Raw genomic sequence first — 22,900 nt, 5'->3', positions numbered from 1 at the left:
GGGTCTATGAAATGAAAATGAGGATCAATGGCAAGAAATTGCAAAAAAAGTGCTTTTAATATAATTTTGACAAAATTTTGAAAAAAAAATATAATTTTATTACTATCATCGGTCTCAAAATGCTTATGATGTGGAAAGCTTCTTGTGTATTTATTTGCAAAAGACCTATTTCTATATACAGCTGGACGAGTCAATTTTACTTGATAATAAAGCGTTATTATTGGTGTATGTTCGTTTTATTATGGATGAAAATATCTACGAAAAATTGGTATTTGCGAGAACTTTTACAACCGATACTAAAGGCGAATCAATATTTAATGTCTTTAAGTCTTATTTCTCGGAAAAAGCAATTCCTATGTCAAATATTATATCGCTAGCATCTGCTATGGTGGACCTTGGACTTCACTGATGTTAGACATTTAAATATTTCAAGATAAATAGCAGGGGGTCCATCTAAAACTGAAAAACATGACAAGGGGTCTACGATAGAAAAAAGTTTGGGAACCTCTAGTCTAACTTTACATATAAGTTTAATGCAGCTGGTAACATTAGTAAAAACTTCATCTTATCATTGACGTAAGTACACGTTAATTCGGAACTAGGTTTACGTGTTATTTTAGTATTTGTCACAGATTTTACTTTCAATTTATAAATTAAAAAGTTAACTACGTGTGTTTCAAAGTTTAGAGCATGCGCTAGATTATTTCTATTATATAGGGTACATTGATAGCGAACTATTATTTCTTGTAAAATTAAGTTTTAGATTTTCTTTATTTTAATTAACAAAAATGGCAATACAAAAGCGGGAAATTCAGTTTATATTTTATTCCGCTTCTATATTTCTCTGTTACTTTGTGTTTGGTATGTTACAAGAAAAAATAACAAGAGGAAAATATGGTAACAACGGTGAACAATTTACCTGCGCTCTATCGCTTGTTTTAATTCAATGTGTAGTTAATTATATATTTGCACAAATTTTAATGGTAAGCTTTAAGTAATGATCTTTTTTACATTATTTGAATTAAGAACTTTACTTGTGTTTAAACTAAATTATCAAAATTGATAAAATGTTCAGAATAATAAGAAATAAGCACATTTAAATATAAAAGTAATCCAATACTTTCAGGTCTCTTGGAAACATGAAAAAGACACGACACGTACTATTTACTATTTTTTCTCAGCGACAACTTATTTATTGGCTATGGTGTGCTCAATTATGGCATTGCAATGGGTGAACTATCCCACACAGGTACTGCATACTACATTATTTACATTAGTTGACATATATATAAATAGTTCCATAGTATATATATAGATAAAACCAAACTATGCTATTATTGTTATTATTTCATAAAAATATGATAAAAGTTACTGCTTCAATTAATAAAAACAAGCAATATTTTTCCTATTAAAATATATTTTTTTTGTGGTTGCATTTTGTAATAAAATACAACCGCAAATGAACAACACAAATGATATCTTAAAAAAAGCCTTTTTAGTATACAAAATATTTTAACGAATAATGAGAAATTATTTTGAAGAGTGTTATTTCAGTTTTTTAACAAGTGAGATTTTTTCTTTTTATTTTTATATCATAGTCTAGTCATATATCGTGGACTGCATCACCTCTAAATTATGTTAAATATTTTCATCAATATTCTGAAAAAGAAATGAAATTCTTAATATGTAAATTTTTAGAGGCTAAGTACTGTGGTGTAATGCATAATTAATATTTCCCTGTAAATACAATGGCTGTGGGTTCGATATAAAGTCACAAAAAATCAGCAAGAGTGCAGAACAAGGTGTTTTAATAACAAGATCCTTCTACCTATCCTGCAAAGCAGGAAAAAAAATCAGATGCTTTTCTTTTTTTTAATTTTTAAAATAACCATTAAAACATATTTTTAATGATTTTATATTAATGCCTAATAACTTATCTTGATTTCCAGGTAGTAGGTAAAGCAGCAAAACCCATACCAGTTATGGTTCTTGGTGTTCTTATCGGGAGAAAATCGTACCCCCTGAGGAAATATTTCTTTGTATTCCTCATAGTAGTTGGGATAGTTCTGTTTATGTACAAAGATCAAGCGAAAAAAGCAGTTGATAGTTCCTCTGGTATGGGAATAGGGGAACTTTTACTTATCCTATCTTTGACAATGGATGGTTTGACTGGTGCAGTACAGGTGAATACCATGTTTGCTTTTGTTTTTTATATATTTTAAACCAAAATTATTATAGTTTGATGGGACAGTATCTGACAGTAAATCAATGCTTATAGATTCAATCCCTACTCAGGGAAATCCCTGATAGAAATAAATAAGTTATTCTTAATGTTTTCCAGGAGAGAATCAAAAGTGAATCGTCTCCAACAGCCTATTCTATGATGTTGAATACAAATTTTTGGTAAGTACTTAAAAAACAATATAGCAATTTTATACTATGTAGTAGGGTAGACAGAGGGAATCTGGGAACCTATTGTTAAGACACTTTGTTCCCCACTTTCCGCCGAATTCTTGAAGCATGCGTGCTGACTGGCGGAATTTAACGCAGCGCTTTGCCTCGTAACCAGAGTGAAAAAATGAAAATATTAAATTTTAATTCCTCCAATTGGGGATCGAACCCACAACATCCGTTCACAGTCTCACGCTTGTGCCCCTGCTTCGGAGTATTAATATTATCTTATATTATTGTGCTGCAAATGCTTGAATGATATTTTAATTTAATACTGTCTTTGTACTATAATTATTGTTTTTCTTTTCTTTAAGCTTACTAAGATATATTTTGTTGCCTTTTTACCTGCTCTGTTATTTATTATTGCTATGCGAATTTTACATTATTTTTTTTTATTTAAATCTTTTTAGAAATTTTACAATTTCGAAACTTTACAGTATTTATCGCTATTGTAGCGGAAAAAAAATTAAAAATTGATGGCGAAGCCGCGGTCAATTTTGTATACGAAAAAAGCTTATATATAAAATATAAACCTAATTAGGTATTTTTTGTATCAAATCTTTCTTTCTATCTTCACTAAAGCTAATTATTTAAACTTGAACCTAGAACCATGCTATGCTGGTGCAATTTACCATCACTGTATATTTATTGTATTTTTTATTAAAAGATTTTGGCTTCTTTATAATATTATTCTTTGTTTTTTGGCTTCATTTAAGACAGTGAGATGTTATGATAGAGAGTTTAAGTACTTGAATTTATATATACTGAAGTGAGCAGAGCAGTGTGGCTCCATGCGAATTATATTTTTTATTATTTAATGTCGAATAACAACTATAACTGTTTTATAATTATATTGTGTCATTATAATAAATTATTTTTTGGTATTTAACAAAAAAACGTTTTTAATTTCAGGTCTTCCATTATTATTTCATTCGGTGTTTTGTTGACTGGTGAAATTTTCAAATTCATCGCATTTGTTACGTCTTATCCGGAAATTGTTATATACATAGTTGGCCTCGCATTGATGGGCGCTTTGGGCCAACTGTTTATATTTTATATGGTAAGCACTAAGTACACAAACTCCAAAATAATTTTGAAAATACATTATTGATCAGATTTCTATCTTTTCTAAGTATATTTTTGTATTCTTAATGTGAAATAATATGTTAAAAATGTAAAAATATCATTCTCTTGTCAAATGATCATCCAAAGCAAGCAAAAATTCTTTGTCTAGCCGAAATTTGTATCTTCGTATCTTCGATCAATTATACACGTATATAGTTGAGCGAAGCTGCCTATGGACATGCTAAAAATGTAAATAACCTAAAAAAATAAATCCGCTTCACGCTGTATCCCGCACACAGCAGTGTAGGCAGAGGGAACCCAGTGTTAAGACACTCCGTTCCCCACTTTCTGCCGAATTTTGGAGGTATTGCGTGTTGAGTGGCAGAACTCAACGCCACGCTTTGCCGCGACACTAGGGCGAAGAAATGGAAATATAAACGTAAATAAATACTTCACGTCCTCGACTGGAGATCGAACCCACAACCGTCGCGTTACAGTCACACCCTTGTGCCGCTGCGCCACGACGGACGATTGGCTTAGTGGTCAGAATGTTTCGATTACGTCAGGACTGTGTAAATAATTTTAATATAATCATTCCTCTGGGGACCGAATCCACAACCATTGCGTTTACATTCCACGCCCTGTGCCACTGCTCGAAAACCACCTTGTTATATGTAATATTGTGATATATTTCAGGTGGCTCAATTTGGTCCTCTCCCATGCTCCGTAGTGACGACAACTAGAAAGTTCTTTACGGTACTGGCCTCCGTCGTTATATTTGGCAATGTACTACACTCAAGGCAATGGCTCGGAGCCATATTAGTATTTAGTGGTAAGTTTCTGTTAACATTCGGACAGAAGAATTTTTTTTATTAACATTTTTTTAAAATGTTTTATTATCAAATAAAAATAACCAACACTTAACACTCAATGATATAAGTATGAAACGATATTGTAGCATTTAATATGTAAGTAAAAATACATATTTTTATAATGATGAAGAAAACAATATTAATTACAATTATCATTTGTAAAATGGAAGTTGAGTTTAAACTTAACACAAATCAGATCTTGTCAATTTTTGTTTTATAATTTGAGGTTTTGTAAGGAGCTATTGACAGTCTTTATATATGTGTTACATACATACATACATAGCTGCATGCTTTATCCCTAGCGGGGTAGTCAGAGAGACCGGAGCGCCAAACACTACAGTCTCTACATACCTCTTTCGCTTCGTCCACTGTCATCAACCTCTTCATACATGCCCTCCGGGGGATCCGCATGCTTTTTATTACGTGACCTTCCTCCAGTATCTTTGTTACTGTGTTTTCGAAGATCAACCGAGGTCTCCCCCTACCTCTCTTACCGCTCACTTTTCCATCAGATCTTTTTTGTCATTCTTTCATCACTCATTCGTTCGACATGCACAAACCAGCTCAGGACATTCTTCTTCATTCTCACTGTGACATCCTCGCTAGTACCTGCCATTCTGTGTATCTCTTCATTACGGATTCGATGAGCTAAGCTGACTCCGCATATCCTATGAAGAGATCGCATCTCCACGGCATTCACCTGTCTTTCATTCTTCTTCTGTATTACCCATGTTTATATATGTTTTTAATTCTATACTGTATTTGCTATTATTATTTTTTAGTGTTTTTAATATAGCTACTGCTATATGAATTCTTTAAGAGTTTATTATAACTAATTTATGTGTGTGTTAATTTCAGGTTTGTTTTTGGACATTTTCTACAACAAGGGGAAAGCCAATAAGAAACCTATTAGTAAATAGTATATATTGTTATAGAAAAATTATTAATCAAGACTTTTTTATATGAAATGTTTTATATATTAAACAGAGGTAATTAAATCAAGCGAAATAATATTTTATTGCAAAAGCATAAAAACCTTACAGCCTCTAAGTCTTCCTAGTGAAAATCTACTTCAGTCATTCCTGATGCATAAATACATATAGTAGGTTAAACTACCAACAAACTGAACAGGAACTGGTTTTTTTAGTTATTTTATTCATACGAAATTTCTCCATAGTTTGCTAAAAGATTTCGGCTTGACCAGAATTATTATCAATTCAAATTCAAAATATTCTTTATTCAAATAAACTATTAAAAGCACTTTTGAATCGTCGAATGTACATGTCAACAAAAAGCTACCACCAGTTTGGAAGGCAATTCTGCAGAGAAGAGCCGGCAAGAAGCTCAACAGTTGCTCTTTTCAAAGTCAATGGTATATTTACTATTACATTAGCTGGCAGTTATCCTGCCTGACATTCAATAGACATTAATTCCATACATGTTCATCCTCCAATTCATTTATATAACGTAGAATATGTTCGATGAGTCGTGGTAGCACTAACTAATTGAAGACGGCTGCGCGGATATGAATTTAGGATTTTTTGTAAATTTTTTAAAAAGTCTCGACCGTACTGTACTTTGAAGGAGGAACTGGTAGTATCATCTTATGGAATGCTGCTATGGGACAGTGCTTCAGATTTAAATTCAATATTTATCCTCCAAAAGAGCCGTGATATATATTTATAAACTAAGAGCGCGAGATTCTCTGCGAGATGTTTTCAAAGATACAGGTATTCTTACAGTTGCTTTCCATAAACATAGTGACAGTCATACAATAGGAACTATTGTTACTCCAAGTTTTCTCCTTCAAAAAGGTAATAAATCTTTTATGGGTCTGAGCATACGGCGTATATAATAAAATTCCGCAGTGTATTCTAGAAAAGCCACTTCCAAAATTTAAAACATCTGTAAAGAAAATTCTATCAAGTAAAGCTTATTACACTGTTCAAGAATATTTAGAGGATAAACATGTATGGAATTAATGTCTATTGAATGTAATGCAGAATAGCTGCCAGCTAATGTAATAAGATTGTACCATTGATTTTGAAAAGAGCAACTATTGAGTTTATTGCAGGCTCTTCTCAGCAGAACTGCCTTCCGAACCGGTGGTAGCTTTTTGTTCATATATTCATTTGACAATTCAAAAGTGCTTATAATAAGTTTATTTGAATAAAGAATATTTTGAATTTGAATCATTTGACATGAACTCCTTTAAAGTATTTTGAATCTTTTAGATCACCAAATAAACAAACTGAATACCAAATAAGTACCAAAATACTGTTATAAATAAATTTGACACTTATCACCTATAACCAATTAATATTATGTATTTTTTATGATATACAATTTATGACTATATTAAATAGGTTAGTTAGTAATTTTTAATATAATTTATATTACAATAAAATTTCGTTAATGAATTTGACTTTTACTTTCTAACATTTTTTGTGAATACCTTGAGTGTACAATATTTATAATTAATTTATTTATCAAATTTACTTAATAGAACTTACCTGATTTACCACTACCATCTAAGGGAGAATCTATTTTATCAGTCTTACTTAACTCGAACATTTCATTTCTGATGTTATATAGGAAGTTTGCTAAAGGGGAAAAATAGAAAAGTCTATGAAGTACAATAGGAGGCGAGACCAGTGCACAATGGCTGTTTTGTCAAAGTTAAAAAAATGGTGGATGACTGTCACCGGGTGACCAGAACGATTTCGTCGACAAGTTGTATGAAATAAATAAATCGTACCAATAAGTGTACCGTAAAGTAAGTATATCGTATCTGTAGTTATATAGTAATTATGTTAGAAAAATTAAATCAGCTTCACGCTGTATCCCGCACACAGCAGGGTAACTTAGTGTTAAATTCAAATTCAAAATATTCTTTATTCAAATAAACTTTATAAGCACTTTTGAATCGTCGAATGTACATGTCAACAAAAAGCTACCACCGGTTCGGAAGGCAGTTCTGCTGAGAAGAGCCGGCAAGAAACTCAACAGTTGCTCTTTTTAAAGTCAATGGTATATTTTACTATTACATTAGCTGGCAGCTGTCCTGCCTGACATTCAATAGACATTAATTCCATACATGCTTATCTAGATGCATTGCGTGTTGAATGGCGTAACTCAAAGGCGAACTTTGCCTCGACACCAGAGCGAAGAAATGGAAGTATAAATTTCAAATAAATATTTCATTTCCTCAAGTGTCGCTCGAACAAACAACCAGTAGGTTTGCAGTCACTTGCAATTTGTGTATCTATATACATATATAAAATAATTTACATTAAAAAAATTATAAAGGACTAAACGTAGAATTGAATACAATTAAGGAGAAAGGAAAAAAGTTGTTTTTCAATTTTACGTCAATAAGATTGACCACAGGTGAAAAAAAGGTTGCTTTCAAAAGAGGTAATGTATATATAACCTAACGAAATTTTTAGAGTATATATAAGTACTCTAACAATTTCGTTAGGCTGAATATTATATAGTCTTCCCTTAACAATTCTTGATTAATCTATAAACTTTTTTTAATGTGGGTAAATTCATTTAGAATCTGACAATTTAACATTTAGAAAAAAAATGACAACTAGCCTCTAGTTGGATCAAATGAGTAAATGTGTTCTGTGAGTTAGATAGATGAAGTTCTTAACTTCTTAGTATAAGTGTGCATTACTTCTAAAGTCTAATATAATTATATTATAAATATTGAATTCACTTTTCTATACAATTTTGCTAATTGAATCGTAAAGTTTTATAGAAATGTTTCACGATATTCATGTTATGAAGTGGCAATGGCATAAGTATTGCCAGGAGGGCCGACAATCCACGGGGAAGAAAGGTCCTCGAAAGGCGACCCCGTTTCGGCAAAAAGGCTCCTGCCCCAGAATTCAACAGAAAGTGGGGAACCCTGTTGTGTGCGGGATACGGTGTGAAGCTGATTATTTTATTATTTTGTTAGCACACACATTAATAAATGGACGGTCAACTACAAAAACAACAGTCGACGGCACCTCTCCTTGTGGGCCGACCAATGGTGCTGTTAAAGTTGTAAACGAACAAGTGGAAGCTTTTTTTTTATCAGCCTATCGCAGTCCACTGCTGAACGGCCTACGTTCAGCAGTGGACCGCTTCCACCCGGTGCCAGCCACCTTCTTTAAGTCGTCTGTCCATCGTGCTGCAGGGCGTCCTACACTACGCTTGCCTAAGTGCGGTCTCCACTCTAGCACGTATCGGCTCCATCGACCGTCGGTACGTCTGGAGACATGGCCGGCCTAGTTCCACTTCGGCGTCTGATTCTTCGTGCAACGTTTAGTGGACAGTTTACTTGATGGTAAATAAACTTTTTAAATATAATGCTTATGAAGCCAAAATTAGGCTTTTTGCAAAATTGAATATAGTATCAAAAAACTCCGTTATTAAATGGCGAGATTCAACGTCACGCTATATCTATCCAGAACGAAGAAAGAAAGATTTTTCTTAAATAAATAAAAGATTATAATCTTTCCTAAAAAGATTATAATCTTTGTTAAAAAGAATATAATTACTTATTTAAATAAAAGTGGAAATCGAGTCTACATGAATTTACAATCAGCAGTCCTGTAATCTCTATAACATTATATTCCCTCCCTCTGGTAATTAAAGCTGAGGCAGCACGCAATGCACTTGTAATGAACTTGTAATAAAACATATCCATTTTCTTAGATTGTGCCCAATTGACCACAAAAATGACCGAGGAGTGAAAGAAAATGTCAACCAATTGTTCTACATGTAAAAGTAAGTTTAAATATTTTTTCATCTTTACGCTTTTTTAGTATCTTAAAAGACCTAAAAGAAGAAGAACAAGAAGTTCTTTTTTGTGTTTATTGTGTCTTTCAGAGTGGGGAATTTAAATAATTAATTCTCTCGTGCGAGATTCGAACTCACAACCTAATATGTTTAAGTGGCACTGTTGTGCCTCTGCATCACGACTAGCCTCTACAAATGTGTTATTGACATAAAACTGTATCTGAAACTGATTACATTAAATAACATTGACATCTATTTGTAAGTAATAATTTCCTTCACAGGTAGAAAAAGAAAAAAATCTAGCAATAATTTGAATCTATGGTAATAATTTGAGTTTTCGTAAATGTCAACGTTTTTCGTCGTCTGAAAGTTATGAAAATGATGTAAGAAATAAAGATAATATTTGTATATTGAAAAAATATGGAATGGACAAAGAAAAAAATCATGCGACGGCAACAAATTTAGTAGTCCTAAGTGTCGACGAACTTCAGAAAATTTGTCATCGTCTTCTGATGATGAGGATACTATGGAAAGTGATAAGTGTAATGTAAGAAATAAAGAAAAGTTTTAAGTTATTTTTTAACAATGAGAATCTAGTGCAAATCTAGTAATCTTTCCTAAATTATTGCGAACTTAAGGCGTTCTTTTCAGAATAATGCAACTACGTACTTTCTCTATCAGAGCGAGGAAAGAAATAAATTAAATCGGAAATATTCTCTCTGCGCCACTATGATCAAAAATATAAAAGCTTATATTCATTTTTGCCTATTCAGGAAAAGAACTTAACAAAATGAATATTTAATATTTTAATCTCGTCACTCTGGTGACGAGGCAAAGCATGGCGTTGAGTTTAGTATTCCCTTCTTTAACACGCAATCCCTCTAGAATTTGGCGGAAAGTGGGGAACGGAAAAGTCTTAATAGAAATGGAGTGACTTAATATTATGTTCACAGGTACTCTGGCTACCCTGCATTGTGCGGGATATAGCATGAAGCTAAGTAAAATAACATTCCTTTACAATATACATATCTACCTATGTATATAATTTTTTTCCCCTCGATATATGAATAAGACTAAAAATTCTTTTCTTTATAGACCAACTCAAGAAGCCTTGATGAAGACTCTGAATGAAGACACAATCGAGTGATTTCTTTGATACATATAAATAAATAAAATAAAATAAAATAAAAAGCCTCTTGCAATTTTTTTCTTGCATCTTCAGTTAGTTCTAGCTATCTTGATTATGTTATCTTCCGACCTAACGTGGGGTTTGCCTGTGCTACGGTGTCCGTGTGGTCCCGGTCAAACTGTTACTTTTTTCATCCACCTTTGGTCTTGTAAAGATTAAAGATTGTGTCTTAATTATATAAAGAAAAGAAATGTATGCATTTTAATACATATGTAATCTCATTTTGTTTATATTATTATTTAGCTGAAACATACAGCTTTGTACTAGCAACAATTGTAACATTTATTTCCGTATCATATAGGATGTCCTAAGTATTCCTCTGAAAGTTGTCCATTTGCCTCGAAAATCTTATTTAAATAGATTTGTCAGTGGTGCACCGCACCTATTTTAAAAATAAATGTAGAAGAATATTTTTAAAAAGCATATTTTTTCCACCGTCACGTCAAATTTCAATTTTAAAATCCAATACTGTATTGACAGGTGTAGTAGGTGAAATAAAATTCTGGCAGATTTATATAATATTTTTAGATTTTCTGGCTATTTTTTAAGCAATGTGGTGGTACTGACAGTCTGTCTGTACAAATCTGTGCTGTCAATTGTATTTCAACTTGACTAACCCTCAAACCCACAGAGCGGAAAAATTTTGTTGATCAAATTTCATATATTTTTTATTCGACTGAAGGATTATATTTTTTCCGCGTATCTTGTATGTATGCAACTAATTGAGAATTATGGCGAATAACTGCTGTTTCGTATTGCGAAGATACTTTCGTTCCAAAACGAAGAGGTTGTGGTTTTTATTTAATTATTGTTGTATAAAAATAAAGTTTGATGAAATATTAAGTTTTTTTTTCTTTTATGTCTGTTTTATGTAAGTTTAAACGTAATTAATCTTAAAAAGAGAGTGACATTCAATATCTATGCACTCAAAGCACAATATATTTTTTAAGAGTTTTCTTCAGTATTCCAATTTGAGCTCTCAGCAGACTTTAAATTTTTAAATTTTTCTAGGACTTTCTGTACCGGTGAGGTATTATTACATTCCATTAAGATTCCATTTGAACCTTTTGATCTGTTTGAATTTCGATATTTCTTCGATAAATTATCTTTAGAATTTTTACATGTAGTTAAAAGTAATCGTGCACATAAAAATCTCGAAGATGTTTCTATAGAAGATGAAGACAATTTAGATCCCAAGGAGGTATTGATAGAACCGTGTCGCGGTGAGCTAACGTATGAGGGTTCACATCGATATACCTCATGTGATGTCTTTTGTATTGGATTTTTGACATCCGGAAGCGCTGGCAAGTCTTCCGGTTCGCTTGTATTTTCGTCAAATATTCCTTCTTTACCTATTTTTAACATTCCCTCTGGTTCTTGGGCCCCGAAACTAGCGCGGCTCGCTAACCGTTTGCCTCGGCGCCTGGCTTTACTTTTAGCTATATTGACTGCACTTTCAGAACCCATTAAGTGAGTGTTTTGATCAATGTACTTACAAATTACTTCAGCTTCCTCTTCTGGTGATAAGTGTACGTCGCGAAAAAAACCATATCCATCTCGAATGTCATGATACCCTTCTATTACGAGCCATGTCAATGTAAATATGACGAGAGACACAGTTGTGAACATGGCTATAATCGTGATAGTGTCAGGACTAGCCAGTTTCAGATTAACATTCCCAACTACTCCGTAAGTAACGAAATTCAGCGTGCGCTTATTAATGGAACCTCGACAGGTATAGAAACCTTGGCAATTGTTCTCAGCTGTTATAAATAGGCGCAATACTTTACCGTCGTCAATTGAGCGTTGGTTTTTATTTTTCTGTAACTCGATTGCTGTATCTAAGTAAAACCAATACGCAAAATTAGGATACCTTGCCGTGCGAGCGTGTACGCAGGTTAAATTTAATTTCTTTGACTCCCCCCAATGTGTCTCATGGTAAGATCCTGATACACTAGCAGATCTTGACGAGAGCTGGATATAGCCATTTTTATTGCGCTCAACGGTAAAGTCGTGTAAATTTAACATATTATTATTAATTTTAATGGCAGCTGCAGTTCCTGAAAATGATGTTATGTCCTCAGATGTTTTACTGATTTTTTCTATAGGAGCGCCGCCTACAAAAAATTCATTACTACAAATAATGTTATTCGAAGAACGATTTATATAGGATTCATTCTTAAAAGAGGTTACTGAATTATTGGATTTGTAGTCTTCTCTTAAAAATACATGAAATCGTTCTCCGCAATTTACAGCAGCTGCTATGGTGCTTGTGTCTTTCTTTTTATCCAGCCTCAAATGTAGCCATTGATCTGGAAAATAGTCTAATGAGCTCATTGCTTCTGATTGGAAATCATTGCAAATTAACTTCATTTTTAACCTTTTATTTTGCAGTTCCAATATAAACCATATGTCAAGGCTATCGTTTGCAATAAATAAAATCGTTCCAGCGTCATTTTGTGATTTAATGACAAGATCTAATTGCCACTCATCCTGATTTTCAAAACACGGTAATATTAAATACTGTCCATTCTCAAGATTTAAATAAGCTTCATCCATATTAGCCGTTTCGTAAACCATGTTCGATAGTGAAGTAGGACGAAAATCAAGATGAATATTTCTGCGTTCACGTTCCATCAATAATTTCAATGGAATGAAATTGAAAACCAATTCTTGTACTTCTCCTCGAAATCTTTCTCCGATGTAAATATTGACTTTGTTATTTGAGAGCTCTGGATCACACGGAAATGAAGTTTGTATTGGATTTTGAGCATCATTTATTCTTAGAGTTGCAGCATCGTTTGTAATAGTTATTAAGAGAGAATGCCACTTTGAGGGTTCAACAATTGAAGGAGAACATGTTCGCGGTAAGGTACATAATTTTGAAGAGCCATTAGCATCTAAGCAAACATGCCATTTTTGCAAACTAAGTCTAACAATTGGTTCTTGTGCAGATCCTCGACGCAGTAGAGTACCATGAGGAGATAAAGGCATAAATCGGACATAAAAGTGTAAAAACGTAGACCGTCTATTAGAAAAATTATATTGTAAAACTGATTCCCCATTAAATACTGCAATTGTGTGACTATAAGCTTCACACGGTGCTAAGTTGCACGAGCCTACTTCAACTTTCCATCCCATGCAACGTGTGCCGTTGTCAGAGGGTACTGGGCGAGTGCACGATCTAGTTCTTGATCTCTTACCAGCACCACACGATTGTGAACATGGCCCCCAATTACTCCAGCCTGACCAACCCCCATCAAGTACGCATTTACTATTTTTACATATTTCCAATTCGTCATATTGTCCACGACAATGAGTTCCCCAAGTAATAGCTGCTAAAGAAACATGTTTTTCCATACAAGCTCTTTTTCTTCGACGGATTCCAGCACCACACTTCTCAGAGCATTTTGTCCAATATCCCCATTCCCCCCAAGCCCCACTAACGTTTTGTTCTGAATATTCTCCATCAATTGCACATTGCTCACCGTCACATTCTTCGTATTGTAAAGGCGCTCCTAAACATATTAAATTACTTGCTGACGGAGAAGGGGTATCGCATTGCCTTAATTTCCATTTAAGACCTTTGCCGCACAGGGCTCCACAGTCAGACCATGATCCCCATGGCCCCCATTCGCCCTTAAGGGGACAGCCTAAATCATGTTTGACACATTGCAGTGCATTCCAAATAGCTTCAGAATTTAATTGCCAAATATTTTCAGTAGATAATACTGCTTCAATTGCTTCAAAGGGACATTCTGTTCGAAGACATTGTTCCATTAAAATTGGTACAGCTTCTAGTTGATGCAAAGCTTCAGTTCTCGCTGAATTTCCTTCGACAAGGTGTCGGAAATCTTTAATTGAGCAATTTTTCAGATAACATGGGTCAGTCTGAAGTTCTAAGCCGTTACAAGGCATACCATCTCTTGAAGGCGAAGGATTGTTACATTCCCTCATCCTTTTGCGATAGCCGGTATTATCACAGGCACCAAAGCAATTTGACCACGACGACCACGGGGACCAGCCACCATCAACGGGACAGTCGGGATCACTGATGATACCTAACTCACATTCTAAGCGCCATGTTGCCTGAAGGGATTTACCCATCGGTTTTTTGCTTTTAACTGAACAAATGAAAATTAACACAAAATAAAATGTAAACGACATTTTTCTTTTAAGTGTCATACTTATTTGTTTGTAATAGTGAGGATGACAGTATCGAATAAGTTGTATTTCTGTAATTGAAATAGTTTGTTTTTTAGGTCGTCTAACAATAATAATATGTTAACGATACACAATGAATAGTTTTATAAAATATATTACATATCTTAGAGATACGCACCACATAAGAAGGTAGATTAATGAGTTATTGTTATTAATTCAAATTATTGTTTATTCAAGTACTTAGATTATTATAAACACTTTTGAATCGTTGAATTAATATTTAAAATAAATAGCTACCACCGGTCCGGAAGGCAGTTCTGCTGACAAGGGCCGGCAAGAAACTCAACAGTTGCTCTTATCAATGTCAATGGTATAATCTATTTATTAGGTACATGAAGTGGCAGCTGTACTGCATGACATTCAATAGACATTAATTCCATACATCTTTATCTTGTAAATATTCATGAACAATTACTATATACTCGTATACTATAGGTACTATATACTTAATACTTGTTACAATTTTTTTACAGATACTTACTTTAAATTGTTGTAGTGGCAAACTTAGAATACATTGGGAAATTATATTATAATATACACGTATACTCAAACCCATAAAAGATTTATTAACTTTTTGGAGGCGAAAACATGGCGTAGCAAGCTTATCTTTATTTCTTGTTCCTATCACTAGTTTTACCATGACATTGTATATGTTGTCGGACAAACAGAATATTATAATATACAAATTGTGAAGCAACTGTAATAATCTAAGTATATATATAAAAGGACTTGTCCTCACTGACTGAGGTAAGACGCACGCACAGCCGTAACCGCTGGGCGTAGAGACGTGAAATTTGGACAGATGTTTACTTTCGTAATCTGGATATCCACTAAGAAGGGATTTTGAAATATTTTAACCCTAAAGGTGCGAAATAGGGGTTGAAAGTTTGTATGGAATTTTTTTTAAATGTGCACCGATTTTTATAAAATTGTAAATTAAGACTCTTAAAAATATTTAATTGAACACATGTTTCATGGTTTTCTAGAATTCTTCCCCTAAGGGTGCAAATAAGGGGTTGAAAGTTTGTATGGAAAAATCTTTAAAACGCCACCGATTATTATAAAATTTTTAATTTAGACTCTTAAAAATATTTAATTGAACATGTGTTTCATGGTTTTCTTAGAATTCACCCCCTAAGGGTGCAAATAAGGGGTTGAAATTTTGTATGGAAAAAATCTTTAAATCGCCACCGATTTGTATAAAATTTGAAATTTAGACTCTTAAAAATATTTCATTGAACATAAGTTTCGTGGTTTATTTTAATTCATCCCCTAGGGGTGTAAATAAGGGGTTGAAAGTTTATATAGAAAAATCTTTAAATCGCCACTGATTTTTATAAAATTTATAATTTAGACTCTTAAAAATATTTCATTGGACACGTGTTTCATGGTTTATTAGAATTCACCCCTAAATAAGCAAGCGAAGCTGCGTACGTCCGCTAGTAATTTATATTTCTAAAAACATCTCGTAGAGAATCTCGAGCTTTTAGGTTATACTTAGATATACTTAAGTACTTATCTCACGCCTCTTTTTTCGAGAATGAATATTGAATTTATATCTGAAGCACTGCCCCATAGCAGCATTCCACAAGAAAAAATACTTTGAAAATAGCTACTCAAGTATATATCGTACCAATGATATACAATTGTGTCAGAGAGGTATATAACATTCTGATCATTGCGATCATTAATAGTATAAGCAACTATAGAATGGTGGGGCATTTTGAAAATTCGCAAGATAAAAGTGAAATTTTATATAGTTTTACACGAAATAACAAAAATAATTTCAATAAAACATCATGATTTAAGTAGGTTACTCATTTATTATAAAAATCAGTTTTACAAACGATAACATTCCAATACTTAATAATAACTATTATTAACACGTCATTTAAATAAATAATACTCTCAACCATTAACAAGACAGAAGTTAAAGCAAGCATGAATACAATCAAAAAATTTCAGCTCAATCGGTTGAAGATATCTACTTCAAAATTGAGCTCAACGATTTCACCCGAATTTACATACATACATTGCAGGTTCAATAAAAGCTTTTAAAAATAGAAAATTCATGCACAAATTAAAAATAACATTTACTTTAACACTTATGTAAAAGTTGTATGTTGTATACTTCAATAATACAGAAAAAATATTGACACAAGTATTCTGAATCATAATAAAGCCGTCATAAATGTGCATCGCCAGCGATAAATCCCTTTTTAAGAGCAATATGATGATTACATTTCATCGTTTCACGCTGTATCCTGCATTTAGCAAGGTGATTAGCACGTGATTAGTGGCGAAACTACACCCAGCGCGCGCAAAAACTTCAAATAATAGATTCCACGGTAAGTAGGAATTGCACCCACCATTGTCACATATAAAGTCAGATGATATGTCGCTGTGTCAGCATAATAAAAGTAAAAAAAAAAATATTTAAAATTCTTCTATTTTTAAAATCTTTATTAATAAATAAGCACCCAATTTTGTGGGTGATTATATGCGAAGAATATTGGGCAGTGTAATAACAATGAATAAGAGGCAGGGTCCAAGTTTTGTGATACTTGCAGCCATTGGTTCAGCCAATCTTTCATGTCCTGATTCAACAAGTGACTGCTGTTCAACCCCCTCATGTGACAGGCATTCCTCAAGGAATCCGTAGTCAGTGCGTCCACACCACCTTCCCTGATTATGGCTTTGTCCATGTGTAACAACAAAAAAGCTCTGTACTTTAACTTTTTTCGTCTGATTAAACTGCGCCGCAATCCGTGCACTTTTAATAAATGTCCCTGTAAATAAAAAAAGTCATTTATTATTTTGAACATTACATATAGGCTGTTAAAGTTTTATATATATATATTTAATAATAAAAAAAGTAATATTTACCATATGTGAATATGATAAACTAGCTAAGCTAAATGGTTCTTTGGAAAAAAGTTCTTTACAGTCTAACACTTCACTCGCATTTGGATGAACTCCAGAACCAAGCAGTCCAATAATTCTCTTCCATTTTGTCTTTAAGTCTCCACTAGGCACTAAATTTGACTTTGCTTGTAAAGCCCTGAACACTGGTTTATTATTTCTAAGACGATCTGTTAAATCTTGTACAGAAAACTCTGCTTTTTGTTGTATTGACCAAAAATGAGAGCATAATAAAGTTCTTGGTTTTAAGAATCTGTAAATTAAACTTTTTATATCAAAGTACAATAATAGAAAAAAAGTTATTATATCAAAATAAACTAATTGAAGTATTAGATTAACTATTAAGTGTTGAGCACAGTGGTAGTGTCAGGTGTGAGTTTAATTCCCATTCAGGGGAAAATTTATTATTGATTGCAGCATGCAGTGCAGCATAGTTCTGCTACTTAACATGCATAGTCTAAAAATTTGGCAGAAAATGGCATCATTCTCTACTTTCCACCTGTCTTAACATAAGGACCTCTATGCTTCTCCTGCTTTATGTAAAAAAAATTGTTGCTTACGCTAAAGGAAAGATTATGTAGTTTCCAAAAGGCACAGCTGATAATATTAACACAGGTGCTATTTTCCACATATCTGAAGGCATTTTCTCATATAATTCAATATCTTGCCTTGACATTTTTGAAAATCCTCCATTTTTTGTTATTTTCAATCTTAATGAAATGTATGTTTTTAAATCTTTCAAAAAATCTTTTATACCTATACTGAAAACTCTGTACATTCGCATTGCAGAAGGAAATCTTTTTTCCAAAACATTTGTATAATTTTTTACATAATCTATATATCTTTGAACTACATAAGTTCTAAGCTTTTCTTTTTCATTTTTCATTGTTTGTGTGTGTTTTGATTTTGAATGAGATAAAAATCTGAAAAGGCAGTTATAAAATTGAATCAATATTTCCCTTCAAATGATGAGAATTTACAATTCTATTGCTAATTACGTGATTGTGCAAAAATGAAAATCTATAACATGCTTGCGGTATCAAGGTATGATGACTAATTATTATTAGCAAACCAAAATTAATTATATAATGGAAATAAACGCTTAATTTGGAACATAAGTAATAAAGAGTTAATGTATGGGGGATCTATTAGTGAGACAATATACTGGTGATAATGTTTACAAGTAAAGAAAAAATTACAAGGTTTTTGTATCAAATATATCTTACCGATTGTTATGTTTTTGGTAATAATTATCCCCTGCGAGACAAAAACGATTGCATTGTAACATTAATCTAGAAACTGTAACTACACGATGAATGGACATTTCCCAGTAATATTATATTAGTAACATACACAACAATAATTAAAACGCAACACACAAAATTTATTTTTTTTATTTTCAAATATTTCCAAGATCAATTTGACAATGACGTGACAATTTAATGTTGCTCCTTTACTAAATTTAGGTCATACAAGAATTGATATGGTATAACTACATTTTTTTTTCTCTTTTACACGAGTTCGCTAACAGTATAATAAATAATTAGCTTTACAAATCAATGCTCAATGTATATAATTATAAATATCAAGTATCAACATTGGTCGTATTTTTTAATTCAAAAAAATCTAAAATCCTTATAGAAATTACCATAATGTAGAAAAAAACATATTAGATGTCATTATAGTTGTCAATCAATTTTGTTTATTAAATGAATAATCATGTAGTTCAAGCAGGCGAAGCCGCGGGCGGGCCGCTAGTTTTAAAATAATATTATTAAATAAAGCATTACAATAGTGGGATATTTTTTTATCTTAATTTTAATAAATGATTTAGGGTCCTGTAGTCAAATGAAATGGTATGGGACTTATTTGTAAATGACCGCTACTTCGTCCATAGTACTATCCAACAGATGATGTGACGATTCCAATATTGTAATATAATACATTTCATATTAAATTGAATCTAATGTTTTGAATACTTAGAAAATAATATACTTGGCATGACCTAAATATGTAATTGTATGTCTATATAAATATATGACCTAATAGTTCTATAACACCGAGAACGTAAATTTGATGAATTTCTCATTTAGGCCGTTAGATGGCAATAAAGAAAGAAAATGACATAATAGAAAATTCAAATTCCATTGTGTTGAACTAAATTTATAGTAAGGAGGTCATAAAATTGCATCATCATTACATTACTTCAAGTTTTTTGACATACTTAAGCCTTAATAATATAAAATAATGTCACGTTTGTGCTATTGCTAACAAAAATAAACATATCAATTTCTACATGTTTTTGTGAGGCTTAACTTGAGATTGATAGATGGCGTTTATTTTACCAAATTAAGTTTAAAGCTATCGCTACTGGGCCACAATTCTCCTTTAAGTTAAACTGTATCTTATATTTTTAAATAACGTGCAAATTAAATGTTTGATTGTATCTGTGTTATCTTCTCATTTCCCAGAATTGTCTGTATCCTGACCTAGTAAAACAGTTCGAGAACATTCGCCGGTACCGCACTGCGGCAAATGGGCGTGGCTCGGATTATCTGGGTGACCTATATAGAGTTCTCGTGCGTCATATTGTGAATTGCTACTTTCAAGAATTGTGTTGGCGCCATCTAGTTTGTACGAAGAGAGACATTATTTACCCGGTCGACCTGGATGCTTCTCAGAACCATTAAGTTTTAGTGGGTATCTACTTCTTGGAATTATAAGAAATAATTTTATCATAGGTGGCGTTTGAAGTTTATAAAATGTAGCCAATGTTCGATAGAGAAACAAATATATTAAAATAAATAAAAATGTTCTATTTATATTTTACTGAAACTGAAATGCAGCAAACGTCAGGCATCATATCAAATTTGGGCCGAGGCACTGGTATCAAATTCAAGAGCTCAATACGAGGATTTCAAAAAGGTATACCATAATTATCATTGCCATAATGAATCCTAACAAAAAAGTAAAAAATAAAAAAATATTTAAAAAAACAAAAACCCTGACTGCATAAAAGTAAAAATAGAATTTGTTTATTCCCAATAGTTTATTAGGATTAACAGCCGGGACCTATATATACCTACGTAATTCTTTAATCAATATTTTTTTAACCAGGAACCCCGCATAATTTAAAGAGATCCTAGACGTGGACCTTTGACGCTAAAATTTATATCAAATACTCAGCTCTACTTCTCAGCTGTACTTCTTTAAACTCTAAGCTTCAAGAGACAGTAGAGCGAGAGAGAACAATCAAACTTGTAAGCCAACGCAATTAAAAGGTACAAGTTGTAAAGGGCCGTTTATGCTGCAAATTTTCGAAACTCGCATGGGAATCAAAACCTACAGGGTACTTCCTGTGAACCCACAAAATAATGAAATTTGGAAAAAATCCAAAAAGTAAACATTTACGCGTACGTCCGCAAATTTAAGATTGTTAACTTTAAATTGTACTTCCCGTTGACATACAATCCAGAAGTTGGTACGGAATCCCTGGGTATGCGAGTCGAACTCGCATTTTACCGGTTTTTTATTAAAAGAAAATGTTATAAAAAACATAAAAAGGAATGCACAAAGCATGACAGTGGAACAGAGGAAGTGTTAGGTATGGGAATTACTCCAAAGGGAGATATATCCCCGGAGTAACCCTTGTCCGGGGACCATTATTAAAGGGCACCCGCTTTTCAAAAGGGAGTTCGGCTATCCGCAACCTGAAGCCCCGTCTGGTTGCATGAGGGTTGCATTGTTCGTAGATTAGTGTTTGTGTGACAATCAAAGTACAGATCGCCCCCCCAAACACAAGTCCACTCACCAAATGTATTAACAATAAGTTCAAAATCGTCATTTGTATCGACATGTACCAAGCATACATAGTTACCTACATCACAAATTTGAAATCAAGGTAATATTAGGGTTGTTTTTAATACAAAAAAAAAACTTTCCATAAAAACAATATTTTTTTAACAATTGTGTAACGATAAGAAATCATTTTGCTTGCATCTATGTAGGTATATCTAACGAGACTGAGAACACTTTTATTTGCACATCATTATATATGTAAATTCTAAACTGCTGTGCTACCTATATATATAACAGCAGATGTTTCGAAATTTTTGTTTTTTTTGGCAAAGCAATCCCTCGGTTTTAATACGGTGATAACTTTTTTTCCGCCACAGCGTCTTCCACCTCCACCCGCGCGCGGTCATTTTATTTTTAATTGGGAAGTTACCTACTGACTTTTTATCTTCGCAGGAACCCTATATTTTGTAAATAGGCAGAAATAGCTTGAAGACTTTCTATTTTTCAGATATTTCAAGAAATTGTGTATCAAAATGTCTTATTGTGACTTATTTATAAGATATAGATTTAGGATGTCGCGGAATTAGAAGAAGAGTTTGTTTATTTTAACGCAAAAAGTTCTGGGTTTACTGATCTGATTTACTTTTTTTTTGTATAAATGCTACATTCCTCAGGTGTGCGATAGACTATAGGCTATATGTGGACCGTTTATTTTGAAAGTGGTGTAAGTCCATTTATGAGAAAAAAGAGCTATCATGTAATTCATGCTTAATTTAATGTAATTTTTTTATATGTAACTAGTCCGTGTTTAATTTCTCAAAAAAATCCCATGTTTTGAACAACTTAAAATCGGTCGATAAATGAAATTGCATAATCATCGACATACTAACCTTTAATTTTCTCGAAACAAAAGAAAATGGACTTACACCACTCTCAAAATAAACGGTCCATATATCGATATTTATTTCACATAGATATTGAAACTTACGAGCAAAACTTATTCCATAATCAAAGAAATTTTATGAAGAGAAACTTTGGCTTTTAAAGCATTTAAATAGGACGTATACTTTTCGGGAAAATGTAAAATTAAAATACTCGCAAGCCTAGGTTCGAGTCCCGCAGGGGGCGCCCTTGCCGCTGATGACATTTAATTTAACCAACGTTAAATAAGCGTAATTTAGTTGTGTGTTGTTGTTTCATCTCTATCAAATCCTAAACGCCATAAATAAAGAACCGAACCGAACCGATCTGATCCGACACATTCACCTACCATTATATAAACATGTCCTGCCTGCATAGTGCATATGTACCTACATGTGTATGTACTATCGATCACTCGCATCGATTATATTTGAGGGCGTCAAAATTTCTGCTCACAGTCGCAGAAATATTCTCGTTTAATATTTTGATTTTAAAAGAAAATTATCTTTGTGTAAAGTAAGAAAATATTTTATAAAAAATATATCACTTATAAAAATATGTCACTATACATTGAGGCCAGTCCAGGGGTAGTGTGTTCGATTCCCACTTGAGGAAATTAAATATTTAAATTTTGATTGCTTCCGCCACTCAACACACAATGCTT

General features: G+C 32.8%; 3 protein-coding genes and 1 long non-coding RNA gene across 6 annotated transcripts; 2 read left to right on the top strand and 2 right to left on the bottom strand.

The window, feature by feature from the left end:
- Positions 1-571: 571 nt before the first annotated feature.
- On the top strand, positions 572-6,808 carry meigo (Solute carrier family 35 member B1 homolog meigo). The gene is made up of 7 exons (XM_085206004.1): positions 572-983; positions 1,127-1,249; positions 1,950-2,183; positions 2,342-2,403; positions 3,364-3,511; positions 4,213-4,348; positions 5,247-6,808. Exons 1-7 carry the CDS (start codon positions 789-791, stop codon positions 5,306-5,308), a joined length of 960 nt encoding a protein of 319 aa, XP_085062130.1. The 5' UTR covers positions 572-788; the 3' UTR covers positions 5,309-6,808.
- Positions 6,809-6,898: 90 nt separating this feature from the next.
- LOC146527140 (uncharacterized) lies at positions 6,899-10,924 on the top strand. 3 transcript variants are annotated; one of them, XR_014879276.1, is made up of 5 exons: positions 6,899-7,164; positions 8,578-8,727; positions 9,099-9,170; positions 9,464-9,729; positions 10,278-10,924. It is a non-coding gene; the product is annotated as an uncharacterized LOC146527140 (long non-coding RNA). The 3 variants fall into 3 exon arrangements; XR_014879275.1 differs by lacking the exon at positions 6,899-7,164 and adding an exon at positions 7,266-7,805; XR_014879274.1 differs by lacking the exon at positions 6,899-7,164 and adding an exon at positions 7,817-8,020.
- A 138-nt stretch (positions 10,925-11,062) lies between these two features.
- LOC146527139 (uncharacterized) lies at positions 11,063-14,594 on the bottom strand. The gene has a single exon (XM_085206003.1). The coding sequence runs from the start codon at positions 14,554-14,556 to the stop codon at positions 11,317-11,319; it is 3,240 nt and encodes a 1,079-aa protein (XP_085062129.1). The 5' UTR covers positions 14,557-14,594; the 3' UTR covers positions 11,063-11,316.
- Positions 14,595-16,398: 1,804 nt separating this feature from the next.
- Positions 16,399-18,976, bottom strand: LOC146527138 (LETM1 domain-containing protein 1). The gene is made up of 4 exons (XM_085206453.1): positions 18,744-18,976; positions 18,078-18,440; positions 17,482-17,770; positions 16,399-17,384 (listed from the first exon to the last, which is right to left on the bottom strand). The coding sequence occupies exons 1-4, from the start codon at positions 18,839-18,841 to the stop codon at positions 17,061-17,063; spliced, it is 1,074 nt and encodes a 357-aa protein (XP_085062579.1). The 5' UTR covers positions 18,842-18,976; the 3' UTR covers positions 16,399-17,060.
- Positions 18,977-22,900: the final 3,924 nt, after the last annotated feature.

The sequence above is a fragment of the Heliconius melpomene genome, chromosome 21 (genome assembly GCF_056956725.1).
Source record: "Heliconius melpomene rosina isolate 202511_hmr_F chromosome 21, ASM5695672v1, whole genome shotgun sequence".
NCBI lineage: Eukaryota > Metazoa > Arthropoda > Insecta > Lepidoptera > Nymphalidae > Heliconius > Heliconius melpomene.
Note: the sequence above shows the minus strand (reverse complement) of the source record. Positions and strands in the feature narration are given on the sequence as shown.